The sequence below is a fragment of the Bufo gargarizans genome, chromosome 5 (assembly GCF_014858855.1).
Source record: "Bufo gargarizans isolate SCDJY-AF-19 chromosome 5, ASM1485885v1, whole genome shotgun sequence".
NCBI classification, from domain to species: Eukaryota; Metazoa; Chordata; class Amphibia; order Anura; family Bufonidae; genus Bufo; species Bufo gargarizans.
Window position 1 is genome coordinate 405,281,202 of NC_058084.1, and position 16,970 is coordinate 405,298,171.

At 43.1% G+C, this 16,970-nt stretch overlaps 1 protein-coding gene across 1 annotated transcript; it reads left to right on the forward strand.

Annotated features, from left to right (window-relative positions):
- The first annotated feature begins 849 nt into the window (after positions 1-849).
- C5H9orf152 (chromosome 5 C9orf152 homolog) lies at positions 850-15,767 on the forward strand. Its single transcript, XM_044293788.1, has 2 exons — positions 850-1,367; positions 15,181-15,767. Exons 1-2 carry the CDS (start codon positions 1,145-1,147, stop codon positions 15,723-15,725), a joined length of 768 nt encoding a protein of 255 aa, XP_044149723.1. The 5' UTR covers positions 850-1,144; the 3' UTR covers positions 15,726-15,767.
- Positions 15,768-16,970: the final 1,203 nt, after the last annotated feature.

A 16,970-nucleotide genomic window follows, 5' to 3' on the forward strand; every position in this document is an offset into this window, starting at 1 on the left:
TCTAGGTGTAACGACAACGCCCCCATTGCTCCTAGAGGCCATTTGCATATGCTAAAACATCATATTTCTCAGCAATGCATATTACATGGGACCAACACAGATGTCTTCAGCTGCCAAGTGCACATGTAACAGGTCAGCCAGTGTCATAGGGACAAATCTGCTGACGGTGTACTCCATGTCCCCGCTAGATGTACAGAAGAGATAGCTGCAGAACCTAAATAGCACTCAGTTAAAGGGCACGGTCAGCAGATTTGTACTGTACACCCTTAGTTCACAATGGGCGCTGTAGGAGCCTATCTGCTATCGAATAGAGAATTCAAAAGTGTGGAGTCAGCAGCCCAGAACAGACTCTGACAATGACAAGTATGGCTACGTTCAGGGCTCATGCACACGACCATATGTATTTTGCGGTCCACAAAACACAGATCCGCAAAAAATACAGATGACGTGCGTGTCACAGCCGTATTGCATCAGGTTTTTTTTTTGCGGATCCATTGTAACAATGTTTATCCTTGTCTGCAAAACGGACAAGAATAGGACATACGGAAATGGAATGCACACAGAGTCATTCTTTTTTTGGGTTTTTTTTGCGGCCTCATTGAAATAAATGGTTCTGCCTATGGCCTCAAAAAAACAGATACGTCAAAAAAGTTTGTGTGCGTGAACCCCCACTCTGTGTTTTATAGTGCCGTCATACAGTTCTGGATTGGAGGACATCTCAATGTATACCTCTGACAGATACAACTGAATGCAGTGGCAAGCATCGCCCAAAAAAATTAAAAATACCATTCAGCATATATTGTCAAATGTTATGCAGTAATGTGTTTGCTGTTTTGTGAAGTCATGGTTTATCTTAATGCTCCTGTATACACTGTGTGCTTTCTCCACTGGCTACCGTATATCCCATTACTTTCCCTTGGCTTTGATTTCTGTCCGACCTTAAGTCAATAATCTCTGTGTGCAGTACTTATCATTTACTTTGAACCAAGACATTTAGGACAACCTGAAATACGTGCAGCAGATGATCTTCCACCAGCAGAAAACACCTCGTGTTCCATGAGAAGACAGCTACTGTCGTTTTTAGTTTGCAGACCTAATTGTTGGCTGGAGGCGAACTTCACTTTGCTGAAGGACGGCAGAGAAGATGGCTGGGTGCTGCGGCTGCTTGGAGCAGTTCTCCCTGTGGGAACAAATGGTAAAGGTGTATAAATATATGAGCGAGATATTATCAGTGACTCATACTGACAAGGATCCTGCTGACGGAACCAGGAAGCTGAGCAAAATGGATATCCATCATCTGCAGGAGCAGTACAACGGCATGAAACAGAAGCAAAAGTTACAGACCCACATCATTGTTTTCAAATCAGGTACGTGGGGCTAGAAATTGTTACCCCCTGCAAGTAAATGGGAATCTATGCTTGGAGCCGGGTGAATTGGAAGAGGCAAACAGGAATAAAAAGGACTGACAGAAAGAGTCGGAATCTGTGAACTTGATCTACTATTAGGACAGATCCTAAATCCTATTTATGTTACCTAGCTGACCTCCAGCTATCACATAAAGCATGAAGTTAATGTGACGCCCTTATTCCATACTTTATGTGCACGTATGTGCCTGGAGTTTGTACAATTCCTTCCACAACTTATCCCCTACGTAGACCTTGATGGTACTAGTGCTGATATCTGGCATTTACAATATTTAGACCCAGAGGGTCTAGGACAAGGTGCAGATGTAGCAAAGCTAAATTTGTAAATTAATTATTTTGTGCATCTCAATAACTGAATAATAATAATATTTTTGTGCATCATAATAACAGAAAGAGTTAAAAGTGTTGTCTTGTTAAGACAACCCCGTTTCAGGGTAAAGCCGGCCAGGCAATCCGGTCCAGTGTCCGGAATGTTATTAACAGGCAAAGTTGCAGCTGCTACAGGGAAAATTAGTATTATATTTCATTTTACTGCTATTTAAATGTAATGCATGGACAGGCCAGGTCGGCCAGAGCAAGAGCTATGCTTTTAAAGGGGTCCTGAGCTGAGGACTTTGTATAAGGGCTCATGCACACGACCACGTGCTTTCGATCCGTGCCTCCGTTCTGTTACGCACAGCATCTCCCGGATTGCGGACCCATTCAAGTGAATGTGTCTGCATCCGTGAGGCGGGGTGCACACGGCCAGTTCCCATGTATTGCGGACCTGCTGTATGCGGGCCGCAATACAGCCACGGCCAAGCAACGGCAGTGTGCATGCGCCCTAACAGAGATGCCCAATCTGTGGCCCTCCAGCTGTTGCAAAACTACAACTCCCAGCATGCCCGGACAGCCTACAGCTATCAGCCTACAGCAGGGCATGGTGGGAGTTGTAGTTTTGCAACAGCTGAAGGGCCACAGGTTGGCCATCCCTGTTCTATAATATTCTCTATACCTAAAAGGATTCAACAGAACAGCAGAACAATATGGGTTCAATCTCGTCATCCCTGTAATCCTGTATATTCCCCTCACCACATCCTGAAGAAGAGTAAGATAAGAGTTCGATTACCACTAATGAAGGTATATGTCATTAGGACTCCCCACTTTAAACTAACACTTGAAATCTTAGAAAGACCAATTGAGACCATTTTCACAATCCATATATTTTCTTAACCTAAACGAGTGTAATTCAGTGAGAGCAGACTACAGCTACGTACTGCACTAAATAAAAACAGCGGCATACTGCAAAAACAAAAGCAAAAAAAGGCAGTCAGCACAACCTGTAAAATGAAGCAAATGCGCAGGTGCATGTCACCATGGCTGAAAATACAATCATTTTGATCAATATACGGTATATATAAGTACCTCATACTTATTTTGTATAGTGAATATAGAATTAGTTTATATAATATGTGTTTGCAGAGCAGAGTGCTGTTGCATTGTGTTTACTTGTACTTTTGTAGTTACAGGGAGAGAGCTTCAACAGAATCGACACACCCCCTGAGCTGAGATAGGGAGATAACTTCGGCAGAAAGGACACACCCCCTGAGCTGTGATAGGGAGATAGCTTCGGCAGAAAGGACACACACCCTGAGCTGTGATAGGGAGATAGCTTCGGCAGAAAGGACACACCCCCTGAGCTGTGATAGGGAGATAGTTGCAGCAGAAAGGACACACCCTCTGAGCTGTGATAGGGAGAGAGCTTCAGCAGAAATAACACACCCCCCTGACAAAGGGCACGTCTCCTGAAGCAATGAATGGGGAGATCTCTGGATCCATGTAAGGTACAGGGCTGGTTCTAGCTTTGATAGAAATGGATTGTCACATGATGTCAGATTTTTATATTTTGCATTAATCATGGCGTAGCCCCTTTAACATAAGATTTAAATACTAATAAACTATATATAAAATAAATGTAATCTTTAGCATGACCATAATGTTTGTTAGATGTAAAAACATCAACTAGGGAAGTAATAATATAGTTCCAAGAATATGTGCCCAGCTTGACCATATTGCAGCAACCGACCCTTGAGGATCCTTCATCCAATTATAATCCTGAAATAATTTCTAATCCTACGTAGTACCTCCTTAAAGTAGACCTGTAACCTGACCTGTCTGTTTTAGTAACGTGTATTCCCCATGTAATAGCAATTCTGGAGCATCTGTTCTTAGAACACTGCATTGTCCTGTTCCTTGCGCCGCCACCTGGAGCACTGGCGCAGGCGCATAGTTGTCATGTCAGTCAAGTGGTATGGTGAGCATCCTCGGCTTCATGGACACCTCTTCACAGGTGCAGAACTCTGCTTGATGAGACAAATCCTTTCTAGGGAGGCTCATCCCCGTCATTGTCTGCCATTGGCTGTTCCCCGCAACACCGGATGTTATCATCCGTGCACAGGGAGAAGCAGCTGCGGCCGTGCGGAGTGGGGAGCCAGGTAAGTAGAATCAGTGTCAGAGGGGCCCGGGCGTATGGAGGCCATTTCCAGGCTCGGATAACCCCTTTAAGGAGATCGTTCTGCTGACAATGTATTTACAGTGTATATAATGAACATATGGCGAACACATATGGAACAGTATGACAGCTTCATTGCTAAAAACATTTATTATGTGGTACTTTTTTTGTGTGATCCGATTGTATTGAATAGCGTTGTTATGTACACTTTTCAGTACCGGTAATAAACGGTATGCTGATGTATACCGGGCAAACACTCTGGCCCAATGTCTGGATACAGTTGGCTTATATATGAAAAGCTTGGATGAATATAGCTAGTAGCTAGTATTGAGTGAAGTTATCAAAAATTTGATTTGGCTGCTTTGCCAAACTTCACAAAGAAATTTGCTTCGTAACTAATTACTTTGTCACAAAGAAAATGTATTTGTTGTCATTGAACCCATCAGATGCCGCACTCATCATCGATCGCGGCATCTGAGGTTAAGGCCTCATGCACACGAACATATTTTGTTTCCGTGTCAGTTTTTTTTTTTTTTTTGCGGATAGGATGTGGACCCATTCATTTCAATGGGTCCGCAAAAAATGCAGACAGAACACCATGTGCTGCCTACATCTGTATGTCTGTCCCATAGCACAGCAAAAAATATATAGCATGTCCTATTCTTGTCCGTTTTGTGGACCAGGTTAAGCATTGTTACAATGGATCCGCAAAAATAAATTAAACGGAGGCAACACGGATGTCACACGGACGTCGTCCATATTTTTTGCGGATCCACATTTTGCAGACCACAGAATACATACGGTTGTGTGCATGTAGCCTAACATTGAGGGCTTTCAGAGGTTTATCCAGTGAAAAAAAAAAAACTCACCTCATCCATTTCATCGTGTAGAGGCCACCACGGCCATCTTAATTGAAGACACTGTGAGAAATCTGGCGTGGTGATGTGATGACGTCATCACACTGGCCGGCACGGTGATGTCATATGTCACGGCTCATGAGATTTTGCGTGGTATCTTCAATCAAGATGGCCATGACGGCCTCTTTGCACATGAGGAGAGTATGTTTTTTTTCCCCGCCATTTCAGGGAAAATTTCTTAAATTCAACTTTGTGGCGAATCCAATTTTTCCGGAAATTCAGATCGAAGTCAATTGGTTTGACTTCGATTCACTCCACACTACTTGTAGTATACACCCTTTAAAGACTACAAGGAAGAGGAGCCGTCACCTCTCCTAACAGGTCGTAGTAAATAAATGTATTCCACATGGAAAGACATTTCTGGAGCATCGTTTCTTGTGACTCTATGGTGTACCATTCCTCTGGTATCTGGCTGTTACCAGTTGACGGTGTGTCCCTGTACAGTCTTACACAGTCCAATCAAAACTGTCATTGGCATGCTGTGCAGGCTCACCTCCCGACTGGTAAAAAACTGTAGTATGTTTATTCCTAAGCAGGAGTAATAGAGGAACAGCACAACATACTGCTCCAAAATTGCTAGTGCAGGGTGAATGCACATAGTTACTAAAACAGAAATGTCAGCAGAGGCGACAGTCCCTAGTTAAATGGGTTTGTCAAGTAAATGTGTCAAGGTCTTGAGAAACCATTAATGGTGTAATGGGGCTTTTATCTGCTGTGATGTTTGCATTGTGTCTACTGCTCTGTGATCCTCCATCTAGTGCTGCCTTTAGTGTTTGCCTTCTATATAAGGCTCGATTATTTCGATTAGGGCACTATAATGGAGGAGCGGTCAGCTTTCAGGAGTCTAGAGGTTTGTTTTGGCACAGCGTCCAGTATAACTGAGCTGCTTTCTCCATATCAGGCATCTCTGTTTATTCTGTCTCAAGCCATCCGTGTTATACATGGCACCGTATCTTGGGGTGTGTCTTACATAATCTTCTATCAATAACCACAACCAGAAACATACACTGTGTATCTGTCTTCTAGGGTACGTCCACATGGCGCATAAATACAACACAGATACTGTCATGGAGCCATGCAGATTTTATGTATTGTAATTTGTGAAATGCACAAAGGATTGACGTGATGTGGACTGACATGGGGACTCTTTTGCAGGATCTCTTCTTCTCAGGCCTGTTGGTATTCAGGAAGAAGGGTTAGGATGAGAGATCTACCACCGGGCCCTTTATTCACTCTTCCCATAACAAATGACACGGACACCATTTCTTAACTTTAACTTGTTTTACTGGGTGATGATCGGCCACAGCTAAGCATTACAATCGGCAAATAAACTCCTCCCCCAACCATTCCTTCGGTGCGGTGTGCCAACCCCTGGACCCCAGAGGGCACGTGCGCCAAATCTGTCACCACCTTTGCTCTAAATTGCCGCCAGCTGTGACTTCCGAACTCCAATTTATAACCAGGAACCTCGAACAGAAAGAAAACAACATGACTATCCAATTACATTCACAAAAGCGTAACAATAAGGGAGGGAGGGCGGGACCAGCTTGCCTTCACCGTAAAGAGGAAGGGCCAGGAGCAGGGGGGAGTATATATCACTTCCTATTGCCCCCTCCCCTTCCTGCTCCATAGCCCCTCCACAATTTTATTTAACCCTCTGTCTCCCAACTCCCAGTTACCACCCCTTTAACCCCTTCACAGCCAAAGCGAGCCAACATTAAGGGGTGGGGGCCCTATCCTCATAATAAAACCTGGGGAAGGGGATGGGGGACCATCAGTCCCTCATCACCCTCCCTAAACAGTCGGGTGCTATCTATCCACTTTTCTACTAGGGATCGACCGTTTTTCTTTTTAGAGCCGATACCGATAATCTCGGAACTTTCAGGCCGATAGCCGATAATTTATACCGATATTCTGTGCATTTTCATTTTTGAAAAAACAAAAAATTCCTACACAAATCTGCTGAAAATGAACATGTTTATTGTTAACGTTTACCTTTTTTTTTGTAAGTCTTTCTTTTTCATTTATACTTAATATTTTGATGTTTGTGTTTTTTTTTACATTTTTTTTACTAACCTTTAGCCCCCTTAGAGGCTAGAACCCTTGTCCTATTCACCCTGATAGAGCTCTATCAAGGTGAATAGGACTTTACACTCTCCCTGCTGCTCTGTGCATAGTGCACACAGCAGCAGGGAGCTGACTATGGCAGCCACGGCTTCAGTAGCGTCCTGGCTGCCATGGTAACAGATTGGAGCCCCAGGATTACACTGCTGGGGCTCCGATCAGAAGCTGCCACTGCCACCAATGAGGAGGAGGGGAGGGGACCCTGTGGCCACTGCCACCAATGATTAATACTGGGGGGCTTGGGTGGGGGGGCACACTGCGCCATCAATGTTTTTAATACTGGGGTGGGGGGCACACTGTGCCACCAATGTTTTTAATACTGGGGTTGGGGGCCGCACTGCGACACCAATGTCTTTAATACTGGGGTTAGGGGGGGCGCTGCGCCACCAATATCTTTAATACTGGAATTGGGGGGGCGCACTGCGCCACCAATGTCTTTAATACTGGGGTTGGGGGGGGGCACAATGCTCAATCAATGTCTTTAAAGGGCTTCTGTCATCCCACTAAAGTAATTTTTTTTTTTTTTGGGCTACTTAAATTCCTTATACTGCGATATATCAATATATAATGTTCTTACTCATTTTCCTTCAGCAGTTTCTTAAAAAAACTGACTTTTATAATATGTAAATTACCTCTCTACCAGCAAGTAGGGCGGCTTCTTGCTGGTAGCAGCCGCATCCTCCTTTCATAAAGACGCCCCCTCCTCATTTTGATTGACAGGGCCAGCGAACACGCTCGTCTTCTGGCTGGACCTGTCTGCATTCAAAATCTGGCGCCTGCGCCGTACCTGACGTCACATCTACACCCGGCGCAGGCGCACTGAGGAAGGAGTGGCGAGCGAGCGTCCTCCTCTCAGTGCGCATGCACCGACTGACAACAGGTACAGTGCAGGCGCCAGATTTTAAACGCAGACACACATTGCATATAATAGCTTTATTAGACAATAATTGATTACAAACAAATAATACATTAGTTAATAAAATATAGCAGCAATGCAAGTAAGCTCTGCGACAAGCAGCTCACCTGCTGTACCAGAGAGAAACAGAACTGTTTCTCTCTGGTACAGCAGGTGAGCTGTATTATTTGTTTGTAATTAATTATTGTCTAATAAAGCTATTGTATGTAATGTGTGTCCTCTTTGTGTGTTTTTTCTGTGTTATTATTGCAGTCACGCATTGTTTCCATCTCATAGATGGTTAAGTAGGTTGTACTATGGTATAGGCAGTAGCGTAAATTCTTTGGTATACTTCCCACACAGCCAAAGCAACGAAAGAGCTTGCTGTATTATAGTAACATCTTTATTTCATTATTATTCAAAAGGCATAAGACTGTGCCACCACGACATTTCGGGGGCATTCCCCTTCTTCAGGCATGCCTTAGGTAAGCGGTGTGGGATTTGCCCCCCTCCACTGATCAGATATTGAGGATAGGCCCTACTAATTGCTTTTCACTTTGAAAAATGCCCTAAACCAGTCCAAGACAGGATCAGCTTCACAGAAGAATCATATGTCACATGTTAATACAAGTCTATTGAGAGAGGACGAGGAGGAGTGATCAGGAACACACACTGACAAGCAGACTGCTGCAGCTACATGGGCTGAGCTATAAACTCCCTGCTTTGTTCACAACCTCTCAGTAATGTCCTCCATGATCCTGGGGCTTTTTCTGAGTGACTAAGAGAAGGTTAGAGAAGCAGATTCTCCTCTACTTTCTGTGTGCAGTGGATGGTAGCTAGTCTCCACCTACCAGCTCTGGGAGAACTGCGAACTAAACAGAGGAAAAACTACTCACGTTTGTTAAGTACGCTTTAAATAATGTGTGCATTTTTTACGGTGGTACATAGGACTTTATTTTTATGCCAGTCTTATTTTAGTATTTTTCGTTCTTTTTTTAACCTGGGAAAATATAAACATAAGGGGAACAAATAGTCTCTTTTTTGCATGTTTTTAAGATTGTTTTTGTATAACAAAAAGCTATTATAGTCATCTTGATATAAGAGATATCATTTTTAATTTCATTTATTGCTGGCTTCCTTGTAACTGAGGCTGGCACATCGCCTTCAGTAGCAGAGAAACTCACACACTGCTCAAAGGGTGCACCCGCATTAATAAACTTGTCTCTGGTGACTTTTTATTACATTAGGGATGATTTAATATCAGTTTAATCACTAGCACTTGGTGTGCAAGAGAAACCTGCATTACCTGTTCTGGCTGAACTGTGTATAACAACCTCTTTTACCTTTCCAAGACTTTGACAAATGTACTTTATCCGACGCCCATAATATAAAAAACAGCTTGATATCTACTAAAATGAATTCTCCTGGTTATGCAATGGAGAAGCATATATCTAGGTTTGCATTAGCATGTGATAAGTGTTCTGTTCCCTTCCTTGATCATTATGTACGGCAGTGCATATGTACTGTACAACACCTACAGACATGAGGCAGATTAGATCTGTTTAATCTAGACACTGGATTCACTCCAAAACGCAGAACTCATTGCCACGTGTACAGGTTTCTTCACATACTGAAGGTCTGTATGTGCCAAGGAGGCTCTGTAAATAGTGGTGAATTAACCCTCATCCTACAAGGGAAAACCCGAAGAAAGGAAAAGGAGCACTGGAGATAGCTTAGGTTAAAGACGACCCATATCCTATCCTGAAATGTCCATTTTAGTAACTACTTACATTTTCCATGTAAAAATAACTCTGGAGCATCTATTTGTATGACTATATGACTTGGCATTCTTCTTTTATTCCTTCTAGAAGTTTATAATTTAATTGCAATCAGTCTGCAATAAATATCCACCTGGCTGTTACCAGTTGGGGATGTGTCCCTTCCTAGTCTGATACTGGCAGCACTGATTGGATAGGACTATGCAGGGACACATTCCCAATAGGGATGAGTGAAGTTGATGTTTTCAAGTTCGGGTTCGGCAGCAATTCTGTTATGGATTCCATTACCATGGACTATAAAGGAATTCTATGACGGAATGCACCACGGAAGCCTTTAAGAGGCATTCCGTTTTGCATTCCATAATAATAGAAGTCTATAGGCAGCATAATGGATCTGGCCGGTTTCCGCTATGCAGTCAGGAGTAGTGATGGACGAACATCGCCGGGATGGCTCACGAACGCGATCAAATGTTCGCGAACCGCAAGTTTGCTGCGGGCCCCATTCACTTTAATGGCAGGCGGACCTGAAAAACCTTTAGGTCATAGTTGCAGCCACTAAATACTTACTAGAAGTGCACAAATCGTCCCACAACATGGACAGTGACATACCAGATCAATGGCAAAAAATTCCTCCAAAAAATATTTTAATCAGGTGCCATTTTTATGCATCTTAAAGGGAAACTCTCAAATATGTGGCATGCTGGAGCCTAGAAAATTTTTATTTCAGGCCCCAAACATTAGGCATTCACCGGATAGAAAACATCAAGTGATTATGTGGCTGGAGGTATATTAGACGGTCATTGGATATCAATTTTACTTCAGGCCAGTGGAGTACAGGCCCAAAAATTATTCATTCAATGTACAGAAAAGAACAAGTGATTATGTGGCTGGAGGTACATTAGACGGTCATTGGATAACAATTTTACTGCAGGCCAGTACAAATACATGTCAAATACAGATGTTAAAAAGAACTACAAATATAAAATTTGATTAAAAACATAGCTAACGAAATCCCCCCTCTTGAATAAACCCCAAATGATTATAAGTCGCATTCGATAACATGTGGTCGTCACAAGTGTTGAATTCCTCCGATGCCCCAACAATTAGGCATTCACCGTACAGAAAAGATCAAGTGATTATGTGGCTAGAAGTATATTAGACGATCAATGGTTATAATTTTACTGCTGGCCAGTGGACTACAGGCCCCAAAATTTATTCATTCACCGTACAGAAAAGAACAATTGATAATGTGGCCGGAGGTACATTAGGCGTTCACCATATAACAATTTTACTGTTGGCCAGTTAGATTACAGGCCCCAAAAATTATGCATTCACCGTACATAAAAGATCAAGTGATTATGTGGCCGGAGGTATATTAGACAGTCAGTGGATAACAATTTTACTGCAGGCCAGTGGAGTACAGGCCCCAAAAATTATGCATTCAACTGACAGAAAAGAACAAGTGATTATGTAGCTGGAGGTATATTAGATGGTCATTGGATATCAATTTTACTGCAGGCCAGTGGAGTACAGGCCCTAAACATTAGGCATTCACCATACAGAAAACATCAAGTGATTATGTGGCTGGAGGTATATTAGACGGTTGGATAACAATTTTACACCAGTTGAAATTAGTTGTTCCAGTAGCGTTTGTCCCTCTGTATAGCTGCAGTATCTCATCAAAACCACACACACACAAATACTGCACATGCACTATATATAAATTATATTATAGGTATTTCACACCCCTACCTCAATCAGTTTTTTTGGGGGGGCAACTGGTCTATCACAACAGTTGCAATTAGTTGTTCTAATAGCGTTTGTCCCTCTGTATAGCTGCGGTATCTCAGTAGAACCGCACACAACTGCTGCACAATACAAATGCATTATAATATACTTTCTATGTTAGAAAGTATATTATAAGTATTTCACACCCCTCAGTATGTCACACCTATCGATAGCACGCCTATACCAGTCCTTAAAAGGACTTTTGTGGCCCTATTAGCTAGTGTTTGGTGTCTCTAACAGTCTGTCCCTGCTCCACACAGCAACCTCTCCCTACATTTGCAAAAGACTGAATGTAAAATGGCGGCCAGATCGGGTTTATTTATAGGGTAGGGGGTGTGAAAATCTGTTGAAACGTCTCAATTGGCTGTCCTGTCCCACCTAAAGGATGTGTCATGGGTCAAAGTTTGGCACAATGCAAAAGAATATGGCGCCGGTGGACATCACCTGTTTGGCGAATCGCAAACGAGCAAAGTTTGCCGTGAAACGACCTCCGGGCGAACCGTTAGGCCATCTCTATGCAGGAGTCCTGTCCAGGACCGAACTCGAAAGCCGAACCCGAACACATTCGTTCACAAATTCGTTCATCCCTAATCCGCAACTCTTAACCCCCAGAATAATTTATAGTAGAAATAATAGACTTTTTCACAGCCTAAAGTCATATGAAAAGGTAGGTGCTCCAGAATAGTTATTACATGGGGAATGTAAGTAGTTACTAAAACAGACATGTTTTTCCTGTGGGATTCTATACTGTAAATACTTGTGTTAGTTTATGACCCTTAAGGAGGACATACCAGCTCTCCTGGAATAAGTGTTTTAGTAGATACCTTTATTTCCTCTTTTATTTCTCCTGGAAATGTATGATTAACCCATTCGCTACCAGTGCCGTACATGTACGGCGCTGGAGAGATGTGTGTAAACATGGTGCCCGCTTGCACGTGCAGCGGGCACCATGGCGGCAGATCTCTTCTGTTTCAAACAGCATAGACCTGCGGCAAATTTCCGTGACAGGCAATAATGCCGGTCGCGGTAATTAAAGGCTTTAGATGCCGTGATCAAGTGAGATCACAGAATCTAAATACGCAAAAAGCCAGTAGCTCGCGCTTCCTACCAATGCCCTGTGCAGCCAATGTGGGCATCATTAGTTGCGCTGAACATTGTAAGCCTCGCTGACGAGGCTTTGTGTTCATGCTGCAATTCTTATTTTGGCCACCAGATAGCCAGGATAAGAAATGTGCAATTTCTAGTGTAAATCTAATTAAAAAAATCCCTGATAGAACAAAATCTAAAATTTAAAAACATTATTTATAGGCTCATATATGAGCTTCAAAATCATCACAAAAAAATAAAAAAAATGTTTAAATCACCCCCTTTTCCTTAAAATTAAAAAATAAATTAATAAATAATAAATATAAACATCATGGGTATCATTGCGACTAAAAACGCCTATACTGTTAAAATATGATCTCCAAGATCATCAAGCAACAGGGATATGTCCGAAGACCCTTTATCCCAGACCCAAGGGTCGTGTGGGGCTGATGAAGGACTCCGTCTCTAGCGAGTCACGTGAGATATATAGGAGGAAGGCATCAGCTTTTGCCACAATACCTTGTTTGTTTTCTGTGGTTAGCTACAATGTTTAACTATATATGTGCCATGTTAGAATAAGGAAGACACTGTATTATAGCAGATACTGTATATTTAAAGGGACACTGACAGGGTCAATAAGCATATTGAGGTATATATATGGCAGTACAGGTCTTATAATGGGTATTACAATCATCTAAGTATCCCCCCTGTCCACATTATACATACAGTAAACTTAAGTTTTATAACCTGCTCCAACGGTCTTCAATCTGCCCAAGGGGCGGCATTTCACCTCTCTTGCGCCCAGCCAGCCTCTCCCAACTGCCGCTTTGAAGCGCCGCCCAGCTCATGAATATTCAGTTTGCTGGGCGGCTTCTGCGGTCCCCGCTCTGAAGCGCTGCGCTGAACAGTGCCCTGCGCATGCGCCGGATCTTGTGAAGTCAGGGACAGTAAGCGCCGCCCAGCGAAGTGAATATTGATGAGCTGGGCGGCGCTTACTGTACCTCAGCCTCACTTTATTCTCTCAACTACTCCCCATTACTCCAGAAAATTGAGAGGGAGCTTGAAAGATGGAAGGATTTGCCTTTATCTTTAAGTGGGAGGGCACAACTTATAAAAATGATAAGTTTCTCGAGGCTACTATACCCGATACAAACAATTTCACTACTACTGAAACATGGAGATATCATGAAAATACAGTCAGCATTTACCTAATTTTTGTGGAGGAAGAAAAGGCCCCGAATATCGTATAAAAAAAATGAACTTAAGGTGGGAAGGGGGTCTCCAATTACCTAATATACGGCACTATAATCTGGCAGCTCTGGTTCGGCATGTAAAAGATTGGGTTTGGGAGACCTCGCACTATTCCGCTGGCCAGATAGAACGAGAACTAGCAAATCCTTGGGACCTATCAGCATTATTGCAAACGAGACTCAGATATATTCCAGCTCAAATTCCAGCTCTGCTTCTCAGAGACACAATTATGGCCTGGAAAGCTATAAGGAAGATATATAGACTCCCAATTTACCTTTCAACCATGATACCATTATGGTCGCTACTAGCGTTCTCCCAGGGAAGAGATATTAAAATGTACAAAATATAGAAAGAAAAAGGCAAAAATAGGCTACGGGATATTTTACAGGATACCATGGGACGAGATCTAATCTCCTGGGATGCTTTCCGAATCAAATTCCAGCTGACCACTTCACATTATCTCCCTTTTCAGCAGATAAAAGCCTACTGCAAATAACAATCGGACAATCTGGGCGAGGCAGATGGGTGACACGGTTTGAAGCAATTCTGGGGACAAACGAATCCATGATCTGATGATTTCCCTATCAGATTTATATCATAGGATACATAGCACACAGACAATAGGGCTAGTTAAAGAAGCCTTTGCCAGCTGGGAAAGGAAGCTAAATGATAAAAATCTAACCAGAAAAATGAGGGAGGGTATGGATTGACGGGTTAGACGGGTAATACAGAATCAACAATGGAGAGAAACTCAATTGCGGATAATGCACAAAGCAACTTATGCATTAGATGTGTCATACAGAGACCCCCCGCCCCACCATCTGAGACAATGGTAAGGGACAAAAATGGAAAAAATAATCAGGATGTATACGTGTACTGGATTTTGTATTCACTCTATGTTATGATGATGTAACGAATGAATACCCTTAGATGAATAATAATAATAAAAAAAAAACGGTGGAGGTATTGCGTTTTTTTCCAATTCCACCCCATTTGGATTTTTTTTGCCGCTTCCCACTACATTGTATGCCATAGTTATTGGTGACATTAGAAAATAAAACTTGTCCCGCAAAAAATAAGCCCTCATACAGCTATGTGACTGGAAATATAAAAAAGTTATGGCTCAAGGAAAATAGGGAAGAAAAATGAAAAAATAAAAAAACCTCTGGTATTCTAAGGGTTAAATTGACAACTAGGTGTTACAACAACCGTAGTCAATAGGTTGTTACCCCACAAAGCCTGACACGGTCAGCACGAATTGCCCTAAGGAGACTCGAGTGGCGACCAGTGACATTACGGGTGATTTTCAGAGGGAATGATTGTTGTTTCTTTATCACTTATTATGTACAGTAACCTTTAAAAATTAAATTAAAAAATTAAGAAAAATATTGAATTTATTAAAACCCTACGTCTTCTCCTTTTGCAGGTGACAATGAACTGATTTTAAGAGAACCGGATGTGAACACTGTCCAAGTCAATGAGAGGGTTAGGAAACTAAAGGCCTTTAAGGAGCAGACCCCAGTTAAAGAGGTGACTCTGGAATTGTCAGACAAGAACTATCTGACGAAGAGAGATGGCACTTGGCACGCACATCTGAACATTCATCGCATGGTACAGCTGAATGGTCAACCGGCTCCTGAAGCCACCCCCCCAGAGCATGACGGAGACATTAACAAGGCTGTATTGTTTGAGAGGCTGCTGGGCTCAGAAGTGCAGCCAGTAAATATCTCTGCACCCATTGCCAAGACCATGTTGATGAAAGAACTGCATGGAGATCACCAGTCCATCAGTGGTTTCCGCAGGAAATCTTCCCTCAAGAACCCGATTCCTGCATCGTGGAGTCAGTACCCCTTCCTGACCTCTAAGCCCACTTCTCCTACTGAGAGACTGGTCTACTATCCTTTCCCTCAGAAAAAAAATCCTCGCATTTCAGAGGCTGCCAGGAAACTGGGTTTATACGTAACACATTAAAGTCAATGTTTGGAAATCCATCAAACTGCAATGTGATCCTTCACACAAACTTTCGTATTTCGTTTAGTATTTGCTTGCACCTTACTTTTATAGAGTGAATAATTGATCTTGGGCTGGTGACTAATACATCTGTTACAATGTTTAAAGGGCCTCTTTTACTAAGGCCTGAGTGCATACAATGATAGTATCTACTAGATACCCCAGTAGAGGTCCACTAGTGGGAGCATGTTCATTTCCTAATCTGCCCCTGAAGTTCACTGAGCCCTCGCAGCCAGTTATAAGTGGGTACTTCGGGATAATGCACCCACTAGCTTGGCTCTATTTAGAAATTTAGTAAATGCCTTAAAGGGGTTCTCCAGCTTTTTAACATATTTTGACTCCCCCTTCCACCCTGCCCTACCTGTGGAGGAAAGCATACTTACCTGCTCCCAGGTTCTGGTCCTTATGTTTGTCTTGCTCCAGCCCCTGCTTATAAACTTACAGCATGGAAGGGAGTCCTGTGTGCTGCTGCAGGCGATGACTGGCTGCAGTGGTGACATGTCCCCTGTCCTTGGCGGAAGTTTATATGCAGGGACTAAAGAAGCTGTCACTGAACAGCAGGGAAGAGGTAAGTATGCTTCCCTCTACAACTTCCCACAGAGGGAGGAACCAAAAACTGTTTAAAAGCTTGGTGAACCCCTTTAAAGGGGTAGTGACATTATAGATTTAAATGGGTTGTCGGAAGCCGGAAAACACAGGAGGTCTGGCTACAATAAAGAAGTGTTCACTGCTTATCTGGCAGATCCCGCGGTGCAACTCCACGTCTCCTGGCCGGATCTACTTACCTCAGCAGTGCACTAGAGAGGCCAGTGACTGGCTGCAGCAGTCAAGTGTTGTCGACGTGATGTCACCTCTGCAGCCAGATCCAAGCCGGGAGAAAAGAAGCAGCAGCGCAGGATCTGACAGGTAAGTAATGATCACTTCTTTATTATAGGCATATTCCCTGTGTTGGTCGGTTTCCTCAAAAAACTGGACAACCCCTTTAGGCCTCCTGCACACAAACGCGTGTGCCCTGTGGTCGTGCTGCGGCCAGAAAATTGCGGGCCGCAATGCACGAACACCGTCCGTGGGGCAGCCGCAGCAGATCGCGGACCCATTCACTTTAATGGGTCCGCGATCCGGCCGTTTCGCAAAAAGATAGGACATGTTCTATCTTTTTGCGGAATGGAAGTACGGGATGAAACCCCACAGAAGCTCTCCGTAGTG